The sequence below is a fragment of the Toxorhynchites rutilus genome, chromosome 2 (assembly GCF_029784135.1).
Source record: "Toxorhynchites rutilus septentrionalis strain SRP chromosome 2, ASM2978413v1, whole genome shotgun sequence".
Taxonomy (NCBI): domain Eukaryota; kingdom Metazoa; phylum Arthropoda; class Insecta; order Diptera; family Culicidae; genus Toxorhynchites; species Toxorhynchites rutilus.
This window is the reverse complement of record NC_073745.1, coordinates 96,102,614-96,128,000: the sequence shown is the minus strand read 5'-3', so window position 1 is coordinate 96,128,000 and position 25,387 is coordinate 96,102,614. Positions and strand designations below refer to the sequence as shown.

Genomic DNA, 25,387 nt, shown 5'->3' with positions numbered 1-25,387 from the left:
AACATTAGAAGAAAGTATACCGTACAGTTAACATCACAATCATCGTTCATTAAAATATGCAGACCTTCAACCAAATGTACGAACAGCTCCTCCTTACTGCCGTCATATTTTAACCTGAGATGAAATCGCCCTAAAACTGTATTTATATCATTCGCCGTCATAATGATCGGTACTCGGCGGCGGGGTGAACGAGTGTTATCCGAACGAGGTGATCCACCAGGACTTTCTATGGCTCTCGAATCGCTCGACCGTGGAAGTGTTGAACAAGAAACCGTGCTATTCCGTTTCTTGGGAGAATTTATGTCCCTCGGACTCACACTGATCGCCGACGACATACGACTCTCCCGGTCGTAACCGAGAGGAAGTCTTCCCTCCAAACTGTATGTCCTCATTCTCTTAGGGGAACCGGATTTCTGCGATTAAGAATCGAATCTAGTATCGATTATGAAACCATATTCGTGCAAAATTACCTGTATCACAAAGTTATCTGAAACCGTTGAGCGGGTTTCTGGATTAGCCAATTTGCTCGTCGGATCGTAGTAACTCTAAAACCAAACAAAAACGTGAACATTGATCATTGAGGCCATCAAGGCGACTTTAGATACGCTTACCGATGCCCTGGAGTGTACACTTTCCGTGCTGTTGTTCCTGGAAGCCGATGGAGGTGGCTTCCGTCGCTCGGAATGAGTTTTCACCCGATTCAAGTGGGGTTGCAGTGAGCTGGAACTCACATCCAAAGGGCCACCCAGCGTCTCGTCGTCCAACGAATGGGGAACAATAGTTGATGTCGGTTGAACCGGATGGGATCCGCTGATAACACTACACTCCTGCAGAGGGAACCGACACAATTATATCGCGCCAACAAATTAACTACAATACAAACCTGTAAATTTATCTTCCTAGCAGCTTTTTTCTCCTCCAAACGGTCCAGCTCCGCCCATTCCTTTCCTTTGCGTCTCACTACATAGTAGCGATACATGACGATTGTAACGGCCACCAACAGCGCTAGTCCCGTTCCGGCAGCCGCCCCCAGGACGGCCGAACTCACAAATACCATTGTCAAAAATCTGTAATTATAAAATGGAAAATTGTGAAACACAGTTTCTCTTCATGAAGCTTCGCAAATCATATCAATCATTACAATTGTTCAAGTGGCTCAGTATTAATCAATTATCTGAATTATTCAAACTAGCATCAAAAGGTTCCAAACCAATCACATTATCCATTTGCATCTATTCTTTTTTCTCGCCGCCCTTTTTCTTTTTGCACTGGTTGATTGATTCGTTCCAGTGTTAATTTGTCCCATTGGATGCGCTTTTTCTTAACTCTCTTCATTGAATGGAATAATCATGAAATTTAGCGTGATTTCGAATATTCTCCCATACGATTCTCCTCATTGACCATATGTAACTTACATAAAGCAAAAGTTGCGATTTTTACGTAACTCTCTCGAAATTACGCGATTTATGCGATTTTTTTCCCAATCCTCTTTCTAAAGGGCCAACCTATAGGTGAAAGAGGCGCTGAACCAACCTCTTTTGTATTTCAGGAAAGGTGTCACAACACTGACAATTTGGTTCTATGGTAACTTTCTGCTTACTTTCTCTTCATTCTAGCGTTTCAACACCATTTTGCGTTTTTATTGATTCAAAAACAGTCAAAAAAACCGGTTTGACCTGTATGGTAAATGAGTTCAATGTTCTTTTACATTGCGAAAAAAGACAAAACTAAGCAATTTAATTTACTTACGATCTGTTCATAAATTAAGCTATATAAATTGAATCTACCTGTTGGCTTTAGTACACGGCATGCTGTTATTTGGGAAAAGTCGGGGTGGTCCTGAACCGACCTCCAATTTTACTTCGTAATTATTTAACACGTTCACTCAGGCGCTCACACGCACAAGCAGGCTCATTGGGTGGCGCTCACTGTTCTCTTCCTTTGTCTAACTCCACACGCGTCGCTCTAAGGTTAAGTACTTCCCACTCCCACATTATCTCCTCTCGCTCAAATCCTATCTGCTCACGATAAAACCATTCTTCGTCACGCATCCGTGGATATATGCTAACACTATCACACCCGATCGTATTGTAGGACTTCATGCCATTCTCGGTCTTTTGGAGCCGTGTTCAGCAACACGAAAGTCACCATCTTCGATTCCAGATTGCATCGGAATACGATATTCGATTTTCGCTGGTAAGGCCCCTTCGCCCAACAGCAATATCGTGTGGGGTTTCCATTTTTTTTTTTGTTTAGCCCTATTTTCAGCAAAACAGGAGCTCGAAATAAGATTATTTATTAAATGTTTTGGAGTCCACGTTCATCTATTGTTGAAAAATCTTAGAATAAAGTTCATTTGTATGCTTCAACACAAAACTAAGAAAACAACATTAATGTTCAACAGTCCGAAACAGCAAAAAGTCAGGTGTAAAATATTCTCTGATTGAGTGATTCTTTTATGGAATTTTCTTAATTTTACTATAAGATCGTTTGCTTTATGCAAATAGTGTGATTTATACATGAAAACGTGTTTGTAGTGAGTCAAAATGACGCGTGACGCGACGGATTGGATCGTATACTTTTCCCGACGTGACAACAACTCCTTTGAGACAGTCCAACCTTCTCTATTTGTGGACCGATCTGAACCAAAATTAGGGGTTCGTTGACCCTTATTGCTTGCTAACAAATTCGTTTCAATGAATTCATATTATTCAGATAACGTTATAAGTTTTCTCTTAAAACTTGATCTAAAATTCCGAAACGTGGATGAGAATAAGTTTCTTTCTTATGCAGATGCTTAAAACGCTTATGCTGTTATGCTCAATATAATTATGGTTCATTATTATTTCGATTCAAATCGTTGGAATTGATGTAGGCCATTGATGACGACCATCGAATAAAAATTATATCGCTATCAGTGTTACAGTACACACAGTACAAAAACAATTGAAATTGTGTCCATCAATTATGAAAAATAAACAAAAAATATGTTTGTAGTGCTTCAGAATACTTTCGATCACTTTTCTACATAAATATGAATGTGCAGTCAATGAAAGAATTGTTGTTCATAAAGTGATTGAGCTTGCCTTAGTTTTTAGTTCTGGTTACTAAGGACAAATAAATATATTTCGTTGTTTTCAAAACTACTTGAAAAATATTCATTTTCCAGCAGGTTCTGTAGATGGAGAATAATTTAGGCTTGTTTTTTTTATTATTTTAGGAATATATAGAAAAATACAATTATAAATCAACAAAATTATAGAAGTTTGAACAAGATGATAGATTTGAGTATATAACAAATCTATATTGATGAAAATTATGTACAAATCTTTGCAAATTGTAACCGTTTGTTACAATAATGTTAGTTTTTTTGTTAAATGTTATATTTTTTGTAAATACTGTCACCTTTTTGTGAAATTTGTTTACTAGGGAAGAATTTTGTTCAGTAGGGAAATAATCGAAATTGTTGTGTGTTATATTAGATAGTGGTTAGATAGTGGATTGATAAAAATGGACGCTGTACCACTAAAAATGAAATGAGAAAGCTCGAGGTGCAGTGCAGTAGAACGAAAACATGACAACGTAAGCTCTCCAGGCCCAAAAATAATGGGTTTTCCCGACATGATCTCGCGTTGACAGTGAATTTGCTTCGGCTAGTCGTTATTCGGTGGAAAAACACATTTTGATCTCATTTAAAATTTTTGCTCAAATTCGAGTTGAAAAAATGATAAACATTCATCGTTTCGGTTTTCATACAGTCAGACGGAGAATGTGTATTATTGAAATACACGTACACATGGTCATTTTTAAGCCTTGTCAAATGTTGAAAATAATGGTGATGGTGGAAGAAACTATCGAAACGAAAATTGCAAACCGACCTATTATTCAATATTTTCTTTCGCAGTAACCAACAATTTGCCTCAGGACATTGCACTACATTTAACAAATATTTCCTAAATAACATTACAACAATATCACTCAGCAATCCTACTCCTACTTTAAAAATAGAATTAATGTTTATCGACTCTGAAACATTACTTAGAATTGCGTTGCGAAAAAAACGAACAAAAGCAACTGAAGTCGAAAGTCGCTCGACATCAATAGTTGAAAAAAGATATTGACAATTGTAATAAAGTTGAGCGGTCAATTTCAATAAAATTACTCCATCGTTATTCGAAATTCAATAACCAATGCCTTCTGTGTACCTTCATTTAGCAGCCAACGAGTCGTCTGGTGAAAAAAAAGTTATTACTTTTCAAATCCGTTAGTTCAAAGAGAACAGCTTTTTTATGGCAGGATAAAATTCGCAAAAAAAAATCCAATCCTTTTATGTAGTAAGTTGGCGACTTTTTTCGTTGATAAGTCGTGAATGTTTACAGACACGACAACAGGAGTTCACTTGAAAATATCCCCACACTCTATTTACTAGTTTCACGAATCCAACAAATAGAAGTTGATGAGATTTTTTAATTAATCCGAAGTATAAAAATTGATTTGGAACACAGAACAGCTCAAAAAGCCAGTGGGATGTAATGAAATCATACGCTTATTCTTGAAAATTGAAACAGTATCTATTTAAGTTTTTTACAATTTCTGCTAGAATGTGTATGAACATTTTCAAAAAACCACCATGAAATTAAGAATACATCGAATTCACAAATATCGATTTTAGATTTCCAAACAATAACCGCCAGCCAACAGCCACGCGATGTAATCTTCCTCGAAAACACAGACCGCGACTAGCATCCTCCCTCCCCCATTTCGGGCCGAGAAATAAAGTGGTAGGAAATTGCACGGCAAGGAAGTAATTACCGTGAATTGAATTTCCTCCGCCCATACAAGAGGAACAGTGCGAAAGGGAGGAAAAAGAGTTGATTACCAATTACACAAAATTGCTACGAAACACTCATAATCAAAACCACGGCAACAGATTTGATTGCAGACACAGCGCCGTTCGTGACCTTTAATTTTCCGCTACTAATTTTTCCCCTAAAATAAGAAAGCTAGCCCTCTTCTCGTGCTGAAAATACTTCTGCCCGGTATTCCAAATTTCGAACTTTGGAGTGTTACATTTCTAGTGAACCTTCCCGGAAGAACAAAAAATTGACCGCTGGCCTTTCTGCACGATGAGCAGGAATGCGGACGACCGGTATTGTACTATTTTCGCAACGTTGAATTTCCCTGGACAGGGGATAATGCGCACCGTGGAAATCCCGTTGTCTTTCCAGGGAATTTCCTTTTTGAAGCAAGTTTATCCCATTATTCGATTATGCGATTAGAATATATTTGCAGAGTACTCAAAATTTGTTACCAGTCTACACCTAATTGGGTTTGAATTGTGAGAAACAGATCTACTCTACCCACTTGTGCGTTCCAATCGAGTAGGGGTTGATACAATTTTATTGCTCAGCATAACAGAAACAAAATCCAATCATCCTGACGATAACAGACTGAAAGCAACAATAAAGTGAGTATCTGCACATAGTATTGTTCTTGGAAAACCCAAACCACACAAGTTTCGAGCAATTCTTACAGTCATTGCTTATAAATAGATATTATGCCAAAACCATCGGTCTGAAATTAATAATGTTTGAATGAGTTGATTTTAATCCAACCTAATCAGCCCACGATACAGAATTATTCATTCAGTTACGTTATCAAACGGCAGTGGTAACAAGCATGTTCCCCGATGAGAAAAAGGCAATTGTGTGTTAGACACTGTTGAACAATTTTCCAAGAACTAGAAATATTTATTTTACGTCTGGAGATATCTAGTGCACGAAAGAGGCTTGCTTTCTTCGAAATCTGTTCTTTTTTATAAGAAGTGATGGGAGCTAACAAGCCAGCTAACTGCGCATACGTGGCCTCATAGCATTGATTCCGATGTATGGGTGAGTTGTTGATAATACCTATCAATTCTCGCATGGATAACAGGGATTCGCATACTTCAGGGAATCCGTGCTACAAGCTACGAGGAAAAATAAGTATTGACACGCAAGCCCAGACGTCGCCGCATCTTCTATATCTCTATACATAGGATCGACCACAACATACTTTTGGCTAAACTGTCACCACTCGGATCATCTTCAATACTCGTGTCGTGGATGAGATCATACCTGACGGAAAGAAAACTGCGCGTTTAAATTCATGGCTGCGTTTCCTCGTGCTTCTGTAATTCTTCTGGAGTCCCTCAAGGAAGCAACTTAGGCCCTTTGTTGTTCATATTATTTTTTAATGACATTGCTGCGAAATTAGGGTTGAACTGCAAATTAATTTATGCTGATGATTTGAAAATATTCTGCATGATCCGTTCAGCTGAAGACTGCCAATGCTTGCAACATTTGCTGAATGTGTTTGCCATCTAAACAAACTGATTATCAGCGTACCGAAGTCCGTTACAGTTTGATTACTGCATCGACGGTGCTTTGCTTGAAAGAGTTGAAAAAGTTACTGACCTTGGAGTAGTGTTGGATCAGAAATTGAACTTCAACGCTCATTACACCTCAATCATTGCTTAGGCAAACCGACAGCTCGGATTTACTTCGAAGATTGCGAAGGATTTCACTGACCCATACTGCTTGAAGTCCTTATATTGCGCTTTAGTACGACCAATTCTCAAGTGCAGCCGTTGTTTGGACTCCAAATGTGATTTTCTGGAATTTCAGGATTGAGCGTGTATTGCGAAGATTCATCCGGTTGGCCTTGCATCATCTACCTTGGCGCGATCCATTGAATCTTCCTGCTCACCCGGATCGATGCAGACTTTTAAACCTGGACACTCTTGAGAGAAGACGCAGAATACAACAGGCAATTTTCGTATCAAAGCTGTTCAATGGGGAAGTTGATTCTCCTCGGCTACTTTCATTACTGGACCTTCGTGCTGCTCAACGATCTCTCCGACAGCGATCTTTGCTACAGAACAGATTTTATCGTACTTTATTCGGATACAACGAACTAGAGGTGTGCAAATCAGCTCATCTAAATGAGCTGTTCTTTATGAACAGCTCTTCAGCACAGTTGTCAGTGCCGACTTTCAATTTGGGTCCCAAACTCGATAGCCACGAAGCCAGTTTGAAAATGTTAAAATTCAAATGAAATTTTTCACACCATATTATTAATTACTTGAAACACGTATTCCAGACTATTATTTACAACAGACTCGGCGAGTACAACATTTCCGACATTTTTACTGAGGCTTTACATTACAATAGAAAGTTTTCTTCAAAAAAAAAAAATCTTATGAGATTTTTGCACCGCCTGCAAACAAAGTGTTTTTCATTGAAATAGAATACTCATTTGATACACAGAAGTTAATTTTCATTAATAATTTGAATTTTAAAAACGTGTTCATTCTGCCTGAGAGCCAATTATTATTTTTGGCGCCCCCTAAACTGGTAAACAAAGCTCAATGCCGTCAACGCGAATATAACAGTTGAAAAGACGAGGGACAAATGAAACTAAACTGATGTCTTAACACGAAGAGCGAGAGACGGTCAGTTCATTTGAATCTTACAGCTCACACACTCTCTTCAATTCTACAGCTCTTTTCTCTCCTTCATCATCATCAAAGTGAGCTGAAGAGCTGTTTGATTTTTTTTGCGAGCTGTTCCGCGTCAACTCACTTCAAAGAGTCGATTCTTCGGAACAGCTCATGAGCGGATGGCACATCTCTACAACGAACCGCTGTCGTCGATGATTCGAACTTTCACATTGGTGGAGGATCTATTTGATTTCGGCGAGACATCCAGCCGCTTTGAAAAAAGATTAACTAGTTCGTCGATTGTATAAATAATTGTATTATATTATTATATATTTATTCATTAAGACCACAGATGTCAGATGAATCATATTTAAATAAATAAATAAACATCGCTTTGCTTTGTTGTTCAGGTTAAATCAGATTTTGAAAGAAATTGAATGGAATAAACACTACAAATGAATTTAGGATACAGTACATAAAAATATACAATACTGTAATTTTAACATGAGACTACATTTAGCAGAAATATATGGATAATCTAAAAATCGAACATATAACGGAAAAAAGAAAATTTTCGAACACTTATAATTCGACAAATTCTCGTAAGATGTTTGAATCAATGAAAACTTCCACTGTTTGCCTTCCGTGGACTCATCTAAATTTTCTAAATGAGAGAGAAAAATGAATTCAGTCTGAGAGGGGGGTCATTTCAACATATTGCGAAGTTCATCTTACGGTGAAAAAAGAAATGAACACGGACGAAGTAAAAGCATATAACAACGAAACCGCCCGTATATTTTTTTATTTATTTGACGGAGAAACTACTGGGAAAAGCAAATCCTCATTTCCTATTGAATGCGATGGTAGATGATTTCATAGTTCCGTGACGATTTTCAATTAAATACGACTTTGCCGTGTCCTGAGCAAGATAGTAAAGATTGCGTTCGTTTCAACCAACCATCACTTTCTATTTTGCTACCATGCTGCATGAAAGAGCAAAATAATTTGCTTCAGAAATCATACCTCAGATTATGCACATGACATGTTTAGTGCAGAGCTTGCACTGACGCGTATATGCATAACAGAAGCGAAATATTGACTTGGCTCCACGAGTATGCAATACATTTCACATGGGATTTCCTTCTAGTATCGTTTGCATAACTATTTTGTTCACTCTAATCAAACTATTCCGAAAGAAGCGAGATGAAGCAATATAACATTCTCATCTAATCAAATCGCTGCTTAACCCTTTCAATACGGCAGTGTGCTCCGCCGAAGTGCTACCGCTGTACGGAGCGTTGCGCCGAAAAGTATGCACATCGCGCTGGTGTGATCGATGTGCAGCATGACTTTTATGTTGTCTAAAGACGACACTCGTACACACAGCTCATCGTTGTTGGGGTGATTTGGATCACCCATTTATCTCATAAAGTACGGCTCAACTTGGATTTTTTTATAATGTCATCTCCTTCTATTATTGAATCGTATGTACCTAACGTAAAAAAACTTCGGTAAAATTGAACAGGGGGAGGGAAACGGTAGCATGAACACAGCAAGCACTTTGATTGTCAAAGAATGTGAGTTTTCCGATCGTGGTTTTAAGGTTTATTCCGCTGATTAAACAAACTTTTCGTATATTGTGCAGTAATGTTCTGTTCGCCTACAGAAGAGGAACAATTTGATGCAGCGATTACAGTTTGATAACAATAAATGAAATTAATTGCATTTCAATTTTTGCATGTTGTGTGGGGTGACATGGACATGTTTCTGTGGGGTGAATTGGTCCTACTGGTTTAAAGTTTTCCTTTGGTCTAATTGATTCCAGATACCACTGAATTACAAGAAAAGAATGGCAGACAACGTTGGAAGTAGGATGAGCTTGAAAGAGCAACGCAGGCCATCAAGGACGGATTTTCTTTGACCAAGCATTCAAAGTGTTTGAAAATGCTCGAACAACAGTGAGAAGATCCATGCAGAATTCGAAATGGTCTCAATGCAATTTTTCTAGTCTGGAATCTGCCCAAGACACCTGGTATCGATCCCAGAACACTGTTACTGATTGTATCACCCCACAGACGGTACAAATCACCCCGCATCAAATTTTTAATGTCCAAAAATCATCCCTTTCATTATATGATATATTTGGTAATTTGAAACTTGATATAATGATTAAACATTATTGATTGAGAGGAAACAAGTGTAACTCAGTGTACAATGTGACATTTTTCATTTAGACCCTATTGGTTTGGAAATATTAGGCGACTTGCTTAGGGGGTCCATATTCCCCACATCTCCCCTACGACCAGCTTGGGTATTGTTTACGCGCGTGCAAGAATGAACCATGAATTAACCATCTTTAGCAGCTTCCGAAAAATCGCGCAAGTGACACGACGCAGAATAAGAGGGGATATTTCCCAATATTTGGTCACACATTATAAGCGGTGATCACGTAAGCGTGCATCAAGTTGATACGAATTTTCATATCATGATTCACCCTATCTGTTACTTCGCGAAATTCCCTTACAATAACCGATCATGCGTTTCAAAACGTCTAGTATAAGTGCAAGTGTAACACAATTTGCTGGAAATGGGTTTGAAGCCGGAATTAACTATTTAAATCTTCATATATTAAAATCAATCGCCACAAATGTTTGTTCGCGCATCATTCTTGAAGAAATGGCTTTTATTGATAATAATAAGTTTACAAAAAACATTTTGCAAGTTTGCTATATAGTTTGTTGGTTAAAACAATACTTAAGGACACAAATAATGTTTATTTTGTCGTCTTCTAATCTAGATCGGATTTCATTACAAAATATTCAGAAGTGGAGAACGCACTTTTAGATTCCAATGATGTTGGGCAATCATTGAAGATCATCGAATTTCATTGTCATGTATTTGCCTCTGATGTTCTCTGTACGAAAACCTTTGTCTGAGGGTTTTCACCAATCCGTTTATAGACGTTGAGTTTGGGCTGGACGTTGATACCTTTGATTGCTGCAATCGTCGTTCTAGTTATTCCTTGGTGCTCAACTGTTCTGCAGGTCACGAACAATTTTGATTGCCTGCTTGATCAATGCAATCCGTGATGTTTGCTAGAAGACACCGAAGTCATCATTAATTCTGTCACGACCACGAGCGAACATATCTGCATATGCGAAACATTTTTTTAGCAATCCTTCCAATCAGGGCTTCAAGTAGCTACTTCAAAACTTGTGATGGTTACTCCGATAGCTGTTCTAGCATAAATTACAATCCAACGTCAGATTCATAAATGGTGCAGTTCTTCCGGCATAGCAGTTCAACAGCGACCAGAACTGATACGAGGCTATCAACCAATTCCTTTATCGCTGTAAGTTCTTCATCGCTGAAGCTGATCCTGTGTTTTGTTTTCAGATCGAGCAGCAATTTTTGAACTAAAGTTCGAAGGTCGTAGAATCGGCGCAACACTGCCAGTCCGGTCTTATTTTTGATTTTTGAGCAATATTTCAAAGCGACATAACGGAAAATATTATTTATGGTGTAAAAAATGAAAATTACAGAAAAAACCGGTTGTTGATTGTAAAATTATTGGTAATTCGGCAATGAAAAATGACCCGGTATTACCGGTAAAATCAGTAACGGTGAAACCAGTGACCAACCCCTTTTTGTAACACTGAACTAACAATACCTAATAATCAACTTAAGCGGCCCTTCTCAGGGTCACCAAATTATTATCAAAGAGTTTAATATAATTATTCAAGCACATCTAAAATCAGTATGTTACATATAACCTAACGTAATCCTACGTCAACTATGCGGTCGTGCTTCGGATATAAGTCGAATTTCATGGCAACTTGTCTTGGGAGGTGGCAGCAGCATCTCAGATAGCAGTGAAACGTTGTGGAAGTAAAGAGTTGGGTCATTTAAGCAACTTATAAAATATAAAAAAATCAGACTTTTTGAAAAAAAATTCTTAATTTTTTCTAAAAAAAATATAACCCAAAAAATATGATACTTACAAGATTCGGGTCAAATGATAAAATGTAGGAAACTTTTTGAATTTTTATCAAAAAATACAAAAAAAAAATAAATCAATGTCGCTGTGAAAAAAAATACTTTAAAAATTAAAATTCATTTTTTTAAAAAACGTATTCATTTTAAATTTTTGAAAAAATATGAATAGCCCTTACAATTTTCAACAAGTTGTCCAAACATCTATTTTCTAAATTCTGAAAAAAATATTAATAGCCCATTCAATTTCCAACAAGTCACTCATACATCGGAAGACAGGGAAAAAGTTTTTCGAACAACAACTTTTTGATGTTTTTCTTTGAAAAATTACTATTAATGTTTTATTCGTAACATTTTTATGTGTAAATTATCAAGATTTACATGTTCTGCTAACTTTCTTCTATTTAGAAACTTGTCAAACTTGAGAATTTACACACAAAAATATTATGAGTGAAACATTATTTTTTTCAGGAGTCTTCATTCGAAAATACCTTATATTCTAGAAACTATAGCAGATAAAAAGTTGTCGTCTTCGACGAAAGTTCATATTTAATGAGATCTAGAACTTTGTCGAATACGCTATATTGCTTTCATGACTTCAAACAAAATTAGGATTAGTTGTAATTTTTTCAAAGAAAACATAAAAAAGTTGTTGTTAGAAAAACTATTTCCTTGTAAAAGTGCCCATCTTCCGATGTAAAGGGTGTGTCACATCAAATTGCATCACTGAAAAAACGCTGTAGAAATTTAATTGTTAGGAATTATATCTTCAGCTTCCGCTTATAATCAGATAAGAGATCACGTTGGCCATGCTTCACTGTCAATTTTTCGTAAATTTGGAAAAATGTCGTCGAACGAAAAAGAGCGTCGTGAATTAATCCTGTGCACTCATTTCGAGAATCCGGAGTTGTCACATCGGGACATCGGTAACATGCTGGGAATCGTCCAATCCACGGTCAGCAGAGTACTAAAACGATACTTCGAGAACCTAACCATCGACCGGAAGGTGAAGAACGGCAAAAATGGATGCTCCGTCAGTGAAACAGATCACAAGCGCGTAGTTAAGCAGTTTAGACGTGATCCAAGAAGTTCGGTCCGGGATGTCGCCAATAAGCTGAATTTGTCAAGTTCATTCGTCCAGCGGACCAAGCAGCGGGAGGGCCTGCGTACATACAAGGTTCAGAAGGCTCCTAACCGCGACAAAAGGCAAAACATGGTGGGGAAGACGCGAGCCCGGAAGTTGTACACCGAAATGCTGACGAAGCCGCATTGCCTGGTAATGGACGACGAAACCTACGTCAAAGCGGACTTTCGTCAGCTGCCGGGCCTGTTGTTCTTCTCCGCAGAGGACAAATTCAGCGTTCCGGAGGAGATTCGCAAGCAGAAACTATCCAAGTTTGCCAAAAAGTAGATGGTGTGGCAAGCTCTTGCGGAAAGCAAACGGGCAGGTTTTCCTTAAGGAGTGCCTACAGAAGCGCTTACTACCACTATTGAAGCAGCACGAGGGCCCGACCATCTTCTGGCCGGATCTCGCTTCGTGCCACTATTCAAAGGACGTGTTGGAGTGGTACGAAGCCAACGGGGTCACCTTCGTGCCAAAGGAAATGAACCCGCCCAACGCGCCGTAGCTTCGCCCAATAGAGAATTATTGGGCGATTATGAAGCAGGCCCTCCGGAAGAACCCAAAAGTTGTCAAATCGGAGGCGGACTTCAAGAGAAAATGGATTTCTATTCAAAAAAAACTACAACCTGACGTTGTACAGAACCTTATGGACGGGGTAAAGAGGAAGGTGCGAGCATACGGTCGAAGTATGAATAAAAAAAAATGCCAAAAGTTGTTTAATAGTTTTTATTTTACTGTCTAAAATTTTCAAAAGGATCGGTCTACTGGGCGAATTTCTACAGCGTTTTTTCCGTGATGCAATTTGATGTGACACGCCCTTTATGGACGACTTGTTGGAAATTAGAAGGGCTATTCATATATGTTTTTTGAGAATATTAAAAAGATACGTTTTGAGGAAAATGAAATTTAAGTTTTAAAATGATTTTTTCCTCAGCAATTTTTTTAAATTTTTGGTGTTTTTTTGTGAAAAGTTGAGTAATTTACTACATCCTCTGACCAGAATTTTGTAGATATCATACTTTTTAGGTTATTATTTTTTGTAGAAAATCAAGAAAATTTTTTTATCACTTTTCAAAAAGTAGTCTATTTTTTCAATATTTCAAGCATGCAAAATTGCTTAAAAGACTCATGTGTTTACATCCACAACTTTCACTGCTATTTGACACGATTCTGCCAACGGCCAGTCAAGATGGCATGAAATTCGTCGTAACTCACCTGTAACTTTTTTTTCTTGTTCTTATATCTCATATCCAGCACCAATGAAAAGATGGACTGCGTCGGTTTCCTTACCGTTCAATGGAGAGTGTTTGTGTAGTATTGAAAATATTTCTGCGTTGTCAAAGGAAGATACTGGCGTAGTGGAACAAATATAGGACAGCCTGTGGCAGAAATGTATCTCGGAACAAGAGCGTGCGCGATGCGTGCTTCGACAATGAGCACACAAATCTCGATATATGATAAACTTGTGTAGAGATTAACAGTTAAGAATTAAGAAGATTAAGAATGGTTCTTGAACCTTTAGCTGCTTCTACAGAAGCATGCGAACCAGACTTTTTGGCACGTTCCCTGATATCCTGACAAACTCTCAGTTTTGCCTGATTTTACTGAAATGATTCTGATTTTTCCTGATTTTTTACTGATTTACTTCATCAAAATAAAAATTATCTGTAATATATACTGGGATCGTTACCAAAGTTTCCCTAATTAGAAATAAGAACTGTCATAATGGTTTCAAAAAAAAAGTTCTCAAGTCTGCACAAAGAATGCTCTTTCTTTCGTGTGTTATATATCAACTCCGAAGCAATTCGCGTTAACGGAGGTACGTTGTCGTCATTTACTAACCCATTCGTCTCATATACTCGTCTTTGGCAGGGTGTCACGCATTGCCAAGACGAGTTTACTTTGAATATATTTTAAAGCGCAGGCTTTTGAATTAGAATTTTTTTTGTGGCCACAAACATAAATATAAATATGTAAAAAACTTGAAAAAATACTACAAATAATTCTTTTTACAAGAATCATGCTTGATTTCTTACGGAAAACTAGCTGACCCGGCAATCTTCGTCTCGCCCAAAATTTGTTTTTTGTTATCAATACCTTCAAACATTCACGTTTTCTTACTATAAGCAAGTTCATGGGTCCAATCGCAAAACTCTTCGTTGATTGATCTTCTATCCGACCGGTGAGTTTACCTTTTACTATAAAATTCCTAGTATTTCTAGCAAAACTCATCATTATAATATCAGATTATTTTCAGACACAATTTTTGTTCAAGATTTCTCAACCACTTGCAAATAACATGTTTCTCCGTTACATGGAATAAATGTTTGATACAGAAAATACAACAGAATAAAGACAGCCCTAAACGGATAATTCCTTCCTCGAGTTTTGCTCTTATCAACACATCCGGCGATCCTTTTCTGATATAGATAGAAGATATAGGAGTGCGTTTCATCACATTAAAATCCATTTCCAGTTTCGAACAAAGATCAATTTCGCTGGCGCAAACATCAAATGGACTAACAGCACTTGTCACTATGTAATTGTAGAACATATGGGAATTAAATTTTCCGAATTTTCCTTTTTTCCTTCAGAGTTTTCCGAAAATATTCAGTTGTCATTGTTGGTTGAAATATGTGTAATATTTTTATAGGACCCCCTCTCCATTCCAGATAAGGGAGGGGTGTCATACCATTATAGAAACATTTCTCATATCCAAAAACCCTCACATCCCAAATTGTGCTTGATTAGTTCACGAGTTATGCAGAAGATTGTGTTTCGTTTGCATGGCAGCCCCGTTAGAGAGGGGGAAGGAGTGTATTCACCATAGAAATGTTTTGTGCCCGTAAAACCTTCACATGCCAAATGTGAAGCTCCATTTGCTTGATTAGTTTTCGAGATATGCAGAAATTTGTGTTCCATTCGTATGACAGCCCACCCTCAGAGAGCGGTAGGAGTGTCCAACCACCATAGAAATATTAATTGAATCCTAAAATCTCGTCTGGTTTCGTTTGCTTGATTAAATCTCAAGTAATTTAGAAATTTGTGTTGCATTTGTATGGCAGCCCACCTTAGAGAGGGGGATGGAGAGTCTAACTACCATAGAAACATTTACGTTTATTCCAAATGAAAAATTCATTACGATTTTTCCATCACAATGACAGAACACGAAGCTCAATGCCGCCATCTCAATTGAATAAATGAACATTGAGGTTTAGTGTTGCGGAATCTTTACTTCTCTCACTCTAGAATCTTTGTTCAAGGCTGACAGCTTTGAAAACATTTGGGAGAATTGAGTTTTTATAGATAGAAAGATGGTGTACATATAAAATTGACTGAATGTATGCCTGCCCTGATTCTTTTGTTTTTCAAAAAAAAAATACGCGAACTTTCCAGACAACTCAATATAAACTATTCTGAGTTCTTCCTGATTTTCATTTCCATACTTCCTGATTTTTGAGAATAATAGTTGGCAACCCTGCTTGTGACTAATGAAACAAATCAACACCGGCATCGGAAGAGAGCCACAACCAGTATACAGTACGTAAAGCATTCATCGGTGGTCATACTCCGGCACTGGTATCGGAACGTGAAGAGGTTAGGTAAGCCTGACTGTTGGATAAAAGGCACTGAAGGTTCGCATTCTATGAATACCACATTCTTCGATCAAAATGCAATAAATAAATTTTATGAAACTTCTAATAGTTTCAATCGAGATTTTTTGGCATGTTCTCATAATATAATCGCTTTTTGATCATCACTTCGACTACTTTCAATGGCTTCCATTGGTAAACTTTCACGTAAAGTGAACTTTGTTACCAGATAAGTTCTCATCAAACGTAAACTTCGTCAATGAAGTGCTTCGATACGATTTCCAAATTTAGAACAAAACTTAATATTGCTTTTTTCATATTCATTTCCGCATCGTTTGGTATTCATGGAACATCAATAGAACGTCAGCGAAAGAAATTTATAGGTACTGTCACTACAATGTGTTATGTTAGGGAGAATCGTATTACTTTGTAAAGTAAACCTTTGGTCTACCACCTACAAACGCTTTCAATAGAAAATACAAATCCCTGCCAACGTGTCCCTGATTTTTGTTGTATTCTATTTTCGCTCGAAGGACATTTGTAAGAAGCATCACATCGGAGGGAGACGAATTTCTTTCAACAGAAAAAATACCTATTAACAGACGCCACAAAACATCTTCGAAAGAACCCTTAGTAATACATCACATCAAGATTTTATATCCGACCCTACTGCCCCAGGGTTTGCTGCATATCTGCGAGAGCAGTAATGAGAGTAGCTTCAATCAGAGCTACAATCAAAACTCAACTCAGTCAATCACGTATCCAATAAACTTAGCCCAAAGTCATGTAGTACAACATGTGAGTGGGTGGATGATGATTAATGTATAGATACATATGTTTGTTGATCACATATATTAGGATACTATGTAGAGAAAAAACTGCGTCTCGCCATATTGATGATAGCACATTAACTGACTGGATAAGGATCAACAGAATAATGTTGTTGTGGCGTGTCTCAATGTACCGCACGTAGTTTTTTCGTCCTACGTACAGAACTTCCCAGCGAGAATCTTCAGATAAATTCGCTGCGTTGATTCCGCCCAACCGCAAATATAATTAGATGGAATTATGAAATTCATAATATTGTATCCCTTTTCTGATTAAATAATGACATTAATAAAAACCGACCTTTAGCTTTTGCCGCTTTCCCATAATTATTTATCTGCGTAACCTGATAAATAATCATCGGTCATAATATGCGAAATAAACACATCATTATAATCAGTGTTACATAATAATATAATTGCTAATTCCAGCGTGCAGCCTGTAAACCGCTGTTTACAATTAATTAGTGGGTATGCCAAAGCTGGATTATATTAGGCGGATGTATTGCTCTGTGTTTTCGATAATCAAGTAAAATGCAATGCGAACTAAACAAAAAACACTGTAAATCGAGTGTTTATTTTCTTTCGAGTGAAGATTGGAAAAAATATTGAAGCGTTGCTATACAAATATGAATTCATAACATTATTCCATGCATTGGTATTTTTCATATCGCAGCACAAGATTATTTTGTGTGATCACATTATAAACGTAATCGTACATAAACCCCTACTGAACCAATCCATCTCTTTTAGCTATTAAAGGTGTATGCACACAAACCAAACAAGAAGGACATCAATCAAAGAAGCTGTCTTTGCACATTCTGTGAGATTTATTCGACTTCTACGCGGTAGCTTTCAAGGTGGTCTCGCAAACTGAAGCAAGCTTGAGGACTCAATAAGTATTGAAAGGGTCAATCAATGCTGTCTGGCAAAAGTGATGTATAGCCTTGTTAGATTTTTGCAACTAGTATAACCATTTCACACCGAAATGTTTCTGGTCTCGATGAAGTCAAAGTTTCAAGGTGACGATGAAAAGCTGCTCTAGAGAAACATTTATCTCTGATGATGATTAGTTTCATGAAATCATTTCACTCAACGGCTTTGGGCTTAACACAAAATGCAGTTTCAATGTTCTGTATGATTTTCAATAAATTATATCACCATTTATTTCACTATTTCAATATTATTTCACAATTAGGATTGGCAATCGAGCATCGATACCTGGCAGATAAAATGATAAGAAAACCAGTAGCATTATAAAATTGTAAACATTCACACCCGTTGTACTGGCTATTTTTTCTCTAACCCGACACTACCGAGTTTCTTCCGTGCTTCACCAAGCACACCACACGGTTTATGTACTTTCTGTCACTTCATTGTAATTCCAGTTACCATCCGAAATTGAATTTCCAGCGGAGGACTTCATCACCCAGATCTGGATGTCACATCTCTCAACACGGATTGAACTTCACTTTTTTTCAAAGCCCATTTCCGTAGCAGTCGGGATGCGCCTGCGTTTCCAATGGATCGGATACCAGGGACATGTTAACTGCGGAGATGGCAATGCAATGAAGTAAAACCGTCAGCGAGATAACGTTATTTACGAGCTTTGCATAATAAGCTTACCTAGGACTACTGTCTCTTTGATGGAGTTTTCATTACTCATACTACTATGTTCGGTGGTATCTCCGGTGATAAGCCTATGCACAGGTAAAGATTTGCCATTTCATAAAAGTTGATAACCTTCGATGATGGACTAGTGATGAAATCTCGAAACTTCTTTATTGATACGAATCCATGATCCTATTTTGAAATTAAACTGAACTATATGAGAGAATTATAACTTCAAATTAGTCATTCTTTGACATTTCTCATAACTCATAACATGATTTCATTTGTTGAACAATGACAACGTTGAATATAAAATATGTTCAAAGTATGATATGGTGACGTTCTGTGTAATGAAAATGAGTCGCCATTCGATAACAGTCTCTGATTAGAGCTTTCGTGAAGGAGCACCAAATGTTCTCTTTGAAGCTCTTGGTCGACCTTGTACATTTTTGATTTCAGAAAATGCAGCTCTCTAGTTTAAGTAGACCAAAATCGAATCAAATGTGAAGGAAAAAATTGTAGAGGGTTGTATCAAAGAAACGACCGCTTAGGACGTAGGACTACGCATTCGTTACCAATAAAGATAGTAAATCTCGACGAGTGATGCAGTTTTAAGACATTTGGCACTAACAATTTTTTTGGAACCCCTGATTTTGGGTGATCTTTTGTTTTTCAAAAAAAACTCAAATTTTTACGTCCGTGACACTAATAAATGAAGTTCGAATGAGCTAAAATTTTGCAAAGGATATATTATCGTGCAAATCAACATTTCGCAACATTTTCCGAATGAAAAATTGAGATAATTATTTTTATTGGCACTTAAAACCTTATGTTTCGTCTCGTACTCCGAAAAAAAAGACCCAGAGAGTCGATTTTTGATAAAAAAAAATTTTCGATTTGACACTACATCTCGACGTTTCAAGCAGTTTTAGGACATTTGGCTTCAAAAATTTTCTTTCGAAAACCCCGATTTGCTTGGGTGATTTTTCGATTTTCAAAAAACTCAACTTTGACCGCTTTGCGCCACTCTCCTTTAAATCCAATTGAACTGATATTTGGCAGAGTTTTTTTTTTTTTGAGGTGGTAAACATTTTGTATAGAGTAACTTTTTGAAATTTTAGGGTCGATTTTTTCCCATACATTCATTGGCACCCTAACCAGCACCCACCGTTATTGCACGTTCCTCAGCCCCTTCAGTATATCTTTGGCAACCCATAAAAACAACAATAATGAAAATATTTGCAAGTATCAATTGTCATGCCTAATGTTGTTTAGTGTTGCCCCAATGGTATCGCACCTATAGACATGTTCCGTGCATCGCCACGGTAACATACAGATGCATCGCGAGAATGACCGTTTGACGAATTCTCGATCAAAACCGCTAAAAAAGCATCGGAAAGGGGGGGGGGAGCAGATTTAAATGCCAAATCCACAGCAAGTGAAACATTCACTCGCGTCCACAGCTCAAGGGGGAACGAAGATGACACAAAATGAGCAGAATGAGAAAACAATTCATTCCCACTCGACTCTCGCCAGCAACGATGTTGCTTCGATGACCGGGAAGTGAAAATTTTCCTCCTTTTCATTCTTGTTTTTGAGAGGCTTCAAGCTTTGCAGTTCATTCGCCTCTAAGATTTATGCAATATTAATACGCTAGCGATAGGGTACTTACTGTGCCAGAGTGGAGTTTACGTCGCAAATATTCTCTTTGTGTTATCACCCTTCGTTGTTTCTATTCTCGTGGCTGCATAAGTTGCCCGTTATTGATAGCTCTGTTAGGGAAGCACACAAACGGACAGTGCAAATGTATGGGAAAATGGGAATGTTTCCAATTTTCATCAATTTAAACTATTTGGAGATTATGGGATTGTAATGCATAGCATATCAAACAAATTTTAGAGAATTACCGATTCGATTGGTATGCAAATCGTCAAAATTCATTTGCAGCAAAATTAGTTATCAACGTGAACTTTATTTCATAAAAACGTGACCTGTTTTCTGTTTTGGCACCCTTAATGAAAGACATAGTCCTACGTCAAAAAAAAACTATCAAGGAAGTTCCACGAAAATTTGCTGACAAAATCCAATTATTTTTTGTGGAAGATGAAACGTACTAGAAGACCGTTTTTGGATATGAATTTTAATCCTCGTTCGATCGACGGAGTGCTGCGAAGAACTGCATAACAAAAAAGGAGGCGAAGTTACCAAAAAAAGCTTCGTTAAGTAAGCAATCAGGAGTTTCGGACTGAAAGGTGACGCTTCCGTACCTACTGGTACAATGAACAAGAAAATTCATCAAGAGATGTATAGCCTTCGATAACCCAACTTGGGATGCTGTCATCATTCAAATTTGATCAAACAGTAATGCAACGACATGGTTTCCAAAAAGTAGAACCCGTAGGTATTGGCAGCTGTATATTTTTATTATCTTTCAGGCAGTTTAGTAATACCTCGCAAAAAAAAACCTTTATTTCCGATCCTATTATAGAGCCATTTTCGTAAGAATTGTAGTGTTGCTTAGCAAGTGCGTGTCCCATCGATGAATTTAAAAAACTATGGATGGGTTATACCTATGATATAACCGTAAGGTTGACGTAGGACTGCCGTTGACTTAGAAATCATTTGTGTTTTTTTCAATTAGCAATACTCGCATCGGATGTTCCTCATTGGATACGAAATCGCAGAGCTATCTTTCGTATGTATTGATTAAATTATTGATTAAACTATTCAATTGATGAAACCATTTACAAAATCAATTGCAAACAAATCCCAATTTAGGTCAAATTATGCATTATGATAGTAGTTATAGCAGCAAATAGTTATCAACATTTTGTCTAATCATCAAACGGTATGCGTAGAAGTTCAGTGAGTTGGCGCCAAGAAGGGATATGCAGTCTTGAATAACCGAGCCAAAGCGTTGCATTTCTACCCGCTTTTGTAGACCGTGTTAGCAAAACGAATTCCGGAATAAAAATGTAAAAATGCATGGGGAAATAAAAGTACTGCCGAGATCTGCAATGCCGATTTTCCCAACCTATTGGTTTCGGAATCTGTGTTGGGAAAACACATTCCGGTTTGCAAAAATGCAGATAACCAGCTCGCATCTCATTTGCAATGCCAATTTCCCCACGCTTCATGGTTTTGAAATCTGTGATAGGGAAACATTTCGATTTGCAGTAACGCAGCCGAGTACAAAAGTACTCGCTGCTTGTATTTACTTTGCAATGCCGATTTCCCTTGGCTCCATGGTTTTGAAGTCTGTGTTAGGGAAACATCCTGATTTGAAAAAGCGCAAACGAGTACAAAAGTACCCGCTGATTGCATCTAATTAGCAGTGCCCTTTTCCGCAGGCTCCATGGTTTTGAAGTCTGTGTTAGGGAAACATCCAATCATTCGAGCAATGGTAATTCAAACGTTGCGCAATCATGACTGAGTGGTTTTCCGAGCGACACTCGCTTTTATACCGATTTATGTGATCTTAACAGCCTGTTTTGAAAGCTATTTTAAGGCCATTGAAACAAGTTTTAGGACCAAAAAGTGACAAGCATTGAAGACGTAGACATTTTATCTTTCGAATGAGGTGTTTATCATACCATTTTGTTCAGTTGTTAAGGAGCTATTAACGCTCAAAATCTCGTTCTCCGGCGTAACGCTTTGGTCTTCGGAACATTGAAATTACACCCCAGTATAGAAATGAAAGACGTAGTCCTACGTCAAAAATGTAGACTACATACTTATATTAGGCTGTCAAAAAAGTCCTGCGGTATTTTTTTTTTGAATTTTCATTTGTTCATAAAATTAGTTACAATCATCTGTTTTAAGTCAAATATGCGCCGTTTTGTTCGATGACTTGTTCCCAACGAGATGCCAACTTCATAATACTCCTGTTATGGAAGCTCGCTTCCTTATTATTATTATAAAAAATTCGGATAGCCAATTTTCACAGGCCTCTTTTGTGGCTAACTTCTGACTACCTAGCTCGTTCGTCATGGACAAAAACAGGTGGTAGTCACTTGGTGCGAGGTCCGGACTATACGGCGGATGCAAAAGAACCTCCCATCCGAGCTCCCGGAGCTTCTGGCGCGTCACCAAAAAAGTGTGTGGCCTGGCGTTGTCCTGATGGAAGACAATGCGGCCTCTGTTTATCAAAGATGGCCTCTTCTTCATGAGTGCTACCTTCAAGCGGTCCAGTTGTTGGCAGTACAGGTCCGAATTGAGCGTTTGGCCATAGGGAAGCAGCTCATAACAGATTATTCCTTGACAATCCCACCAAACACACAGCAAAACCTTCCTGGCCGTTAATGAGGGCTTGGCCACCGTCTGAGCCGCTTCAGCGGGCTTCGACCACGACCGTTTGCGCTTCACGTTGTCGTAAGTGATCCACTTTTCATCGCCAGTCACCATCCGCTTCAGAAACGGGTCGATTTCATTGCGATTCAGCAGCGATTCACATGCGTCGATACGGTCAAAGATGTTTTTTTGCGTCAACGTGTGTGGCACCCATACATCGAGCTTCTTTGTGAATCCAAGCTTCTTCAAATGGTTAATAACGGTTTGATGACTTATCCCCAGCTCTTGGCCGATGCTACGGCTGCTACTATGCCGGTCCTTCTCGGCTAATTCAGCGATTTTGTCGCAATTTTCGACGACAGGCCTTCCGGAGCGTGGCGCATCTTCGACGATCTCTACACCAGAACGAAAACGTTGAAACCATCGTTGTACGGTGGAAATGGAAACTGTATCGGGTCCATAAACTGCACAAATTTTATTGGCAGCTTGAGATGCATTTTTGCCTTTGTCATAGTAGTACTGTAAAATATGTCGGATTTTCTCTTTATTTTGCTCCATATTTGCGACACTATAACTCACGAACGACTTAACCAAACAAGACACTGTCAAGGACTATATTATAGCGCAAAAATACCTTTCCAACAAGCTATAGTATGACTCGATACAATGAATACAACTAGAACTACGCGCTTACAACGACACCTCGCGGAAATACCGCAGGACTTCTTTGACAGCCTAATATGTTAACGTTACAATGTTTTCTTAAATTAAATATTATTCCTAACGTACATATTGGTACTGTTTTTTATTCATTGTTGTGTCAAATATTTTGCAGTACTGATTGTATATACGCATCATGCGATTGATAGAGACGTTGGCCGGGCAAGGGAGTAAAAAGTGCCCCCAAACCAGATCACTAGCTGTATTGCAAATATTGTATAGGATATTCAATAAGAAATTTTGACGGTTTATTTAAACTCCTATGTGGTTTAACATAGGATCTATAGTGAAAAACGTACTTTTTCGTTTATATCACGCCATTCTCAAAAGCTTCGAGATAAAAATTTGAAAAAAATACTGAATGTGCTTCTTATTACGGTGTATCAAGAAAAATCATCAAAAATAAAATTTCATCAAAAATTTAAGTACTAAAAAAAATATTGAAATCTTGAAAAAAAAATTTTTGGGGTTTAGAGATTCAGTACTACTCTAATTCATATTTAAATGTGTTCCTATGGATTTTCTAGATATATGTGATTTTTTTCAGATTTTTTTCAGTGTTGCGCGGTAAATTTTTTTTTTTTATTTCTAAAGAGTCTGGCTGGGTAAGGAAGTCATCCAATCCAATACATCCAATCCAATCAATCCAAATCATCAGCTGTATGGAAAATATTGTATAGGGTACTAAATAAAACATTTTGGTAGTAGTAACATATGTTTGAGTCCTTATATGGTATACCAGAGGATCTATGGTGAAAAATGCACCTTTTCGATTTTTTCACACCATTCTCAATAGCTTTGAAACAAAAATATGAAAAATTACTGAAAGTACATCTTACTTAGGTGTATCTATCATCGATTTTCAAACAATTGTTTCATCAGAAAAACAAACACTAAATAAAAATTTTAAATTAAATTTTATTTCAATTCCAAATTATTTTTTTTTTCATTTTGATATTCAGCACTACTTTAGTTTGTATTCAAATTTCTTCCTACGTCTATTTCAAGTATATGTGATTTTTTTCAGAATTTTAAGAGTGTTTTTCGCCGTACAAAAATATATATATATTTTAAGGCATTTCGAAATTTAAGAACACTTCTAAAAATCCGAATTATTTTTATTTGTTTATTTTAATCTCTCAATTGAAGGCCACGTATAAAAATAATAAAATAATCGATTTCAAGAAAATAAAAATAATAATGCAGACGATGAAGAACATTATTTTTGTGTTTCACAATGCTCTTTAAAATTCGGGAAAAACTACTCCACATGTGAAAAAAAACATATACGAACGCATTTGAATAAAAATAAGAGCAGAAGTGGGTCTCAAAGTTATATTTTTTTTCTAAATTTTGAAATGTCAGAAAATATATAAAAAAAAAATTTGTACTGCGTATTTATTTTTTTTATTATTAGATTTTTTGAAGAAAAAAGTTTGAAGTTTATTTATCGATAAACCTTAGTAAGATTTATGTTCAGTATTTTTTCATATTTTTGTCTGAAAGCTCTTGAGAATGGCGTGAAAAAAACGAAAAGGTGCATTTTCCATCATAGACAAGACTGAAAAAAATCACACATATCTAGAAAAGCTGTGAAACACATTTAAATATGAATTAGAGTAGTACTGAGTCTCTAAATCACAAGAAAAACATTCAAGATTTCAACATTTTTTTTTAGTACTTAAATTTTTGATGAAATTTTGTTTTAGTAATTTTTCTTGATACACCGAAGTAAGATGCACATTCAGTTTTT

The 25,387-nt window shown here is 37.2% G+C and overlaps 1 protein-coding gene across 3 annotated transcripts in view; it reads right to left on the bottom strand.

Moving 5' to 3' along the window:
- LOC129767750 (synaptotagmin-5) overlaps positions 1 to 25,387 on the bottom strand; it is a 54,423-nt gene that overhangs the window by 3,310 nt on the left and 25,726 nt on the right. For 2 of the 3 annotated variants that reach the window (XM_055768929.1, XM_055768927.1), the window contains exons 2-5: positions 884 to 1,067; positions 612 to 827; positions 471 to 545; positions 65 to 413 (exon numbers count right to left, since the gene is read on the bottom strand). In XM_055768929.1, the coding sequence (XP_055624904.1) occupies positions 65 to 413; positions 471 to 545; positions 612 to 827; positions 884 to 1,057 (814 nt within the window). In that variant the 5' untranslated portion in view covers positions 1,058 to 1,067. Of the gene's footprint in view, positions 1 to 64; positions 414 to 470; positions 546 to 611; positions 828 to 883; positions 1,068 to 18,234; positions 18,563 to 18,639; positions 18,690 to 25,387 lie in introns of those variants that run through there. The other variant, XM_055768928.1, reaches the window with a different exon arrangement.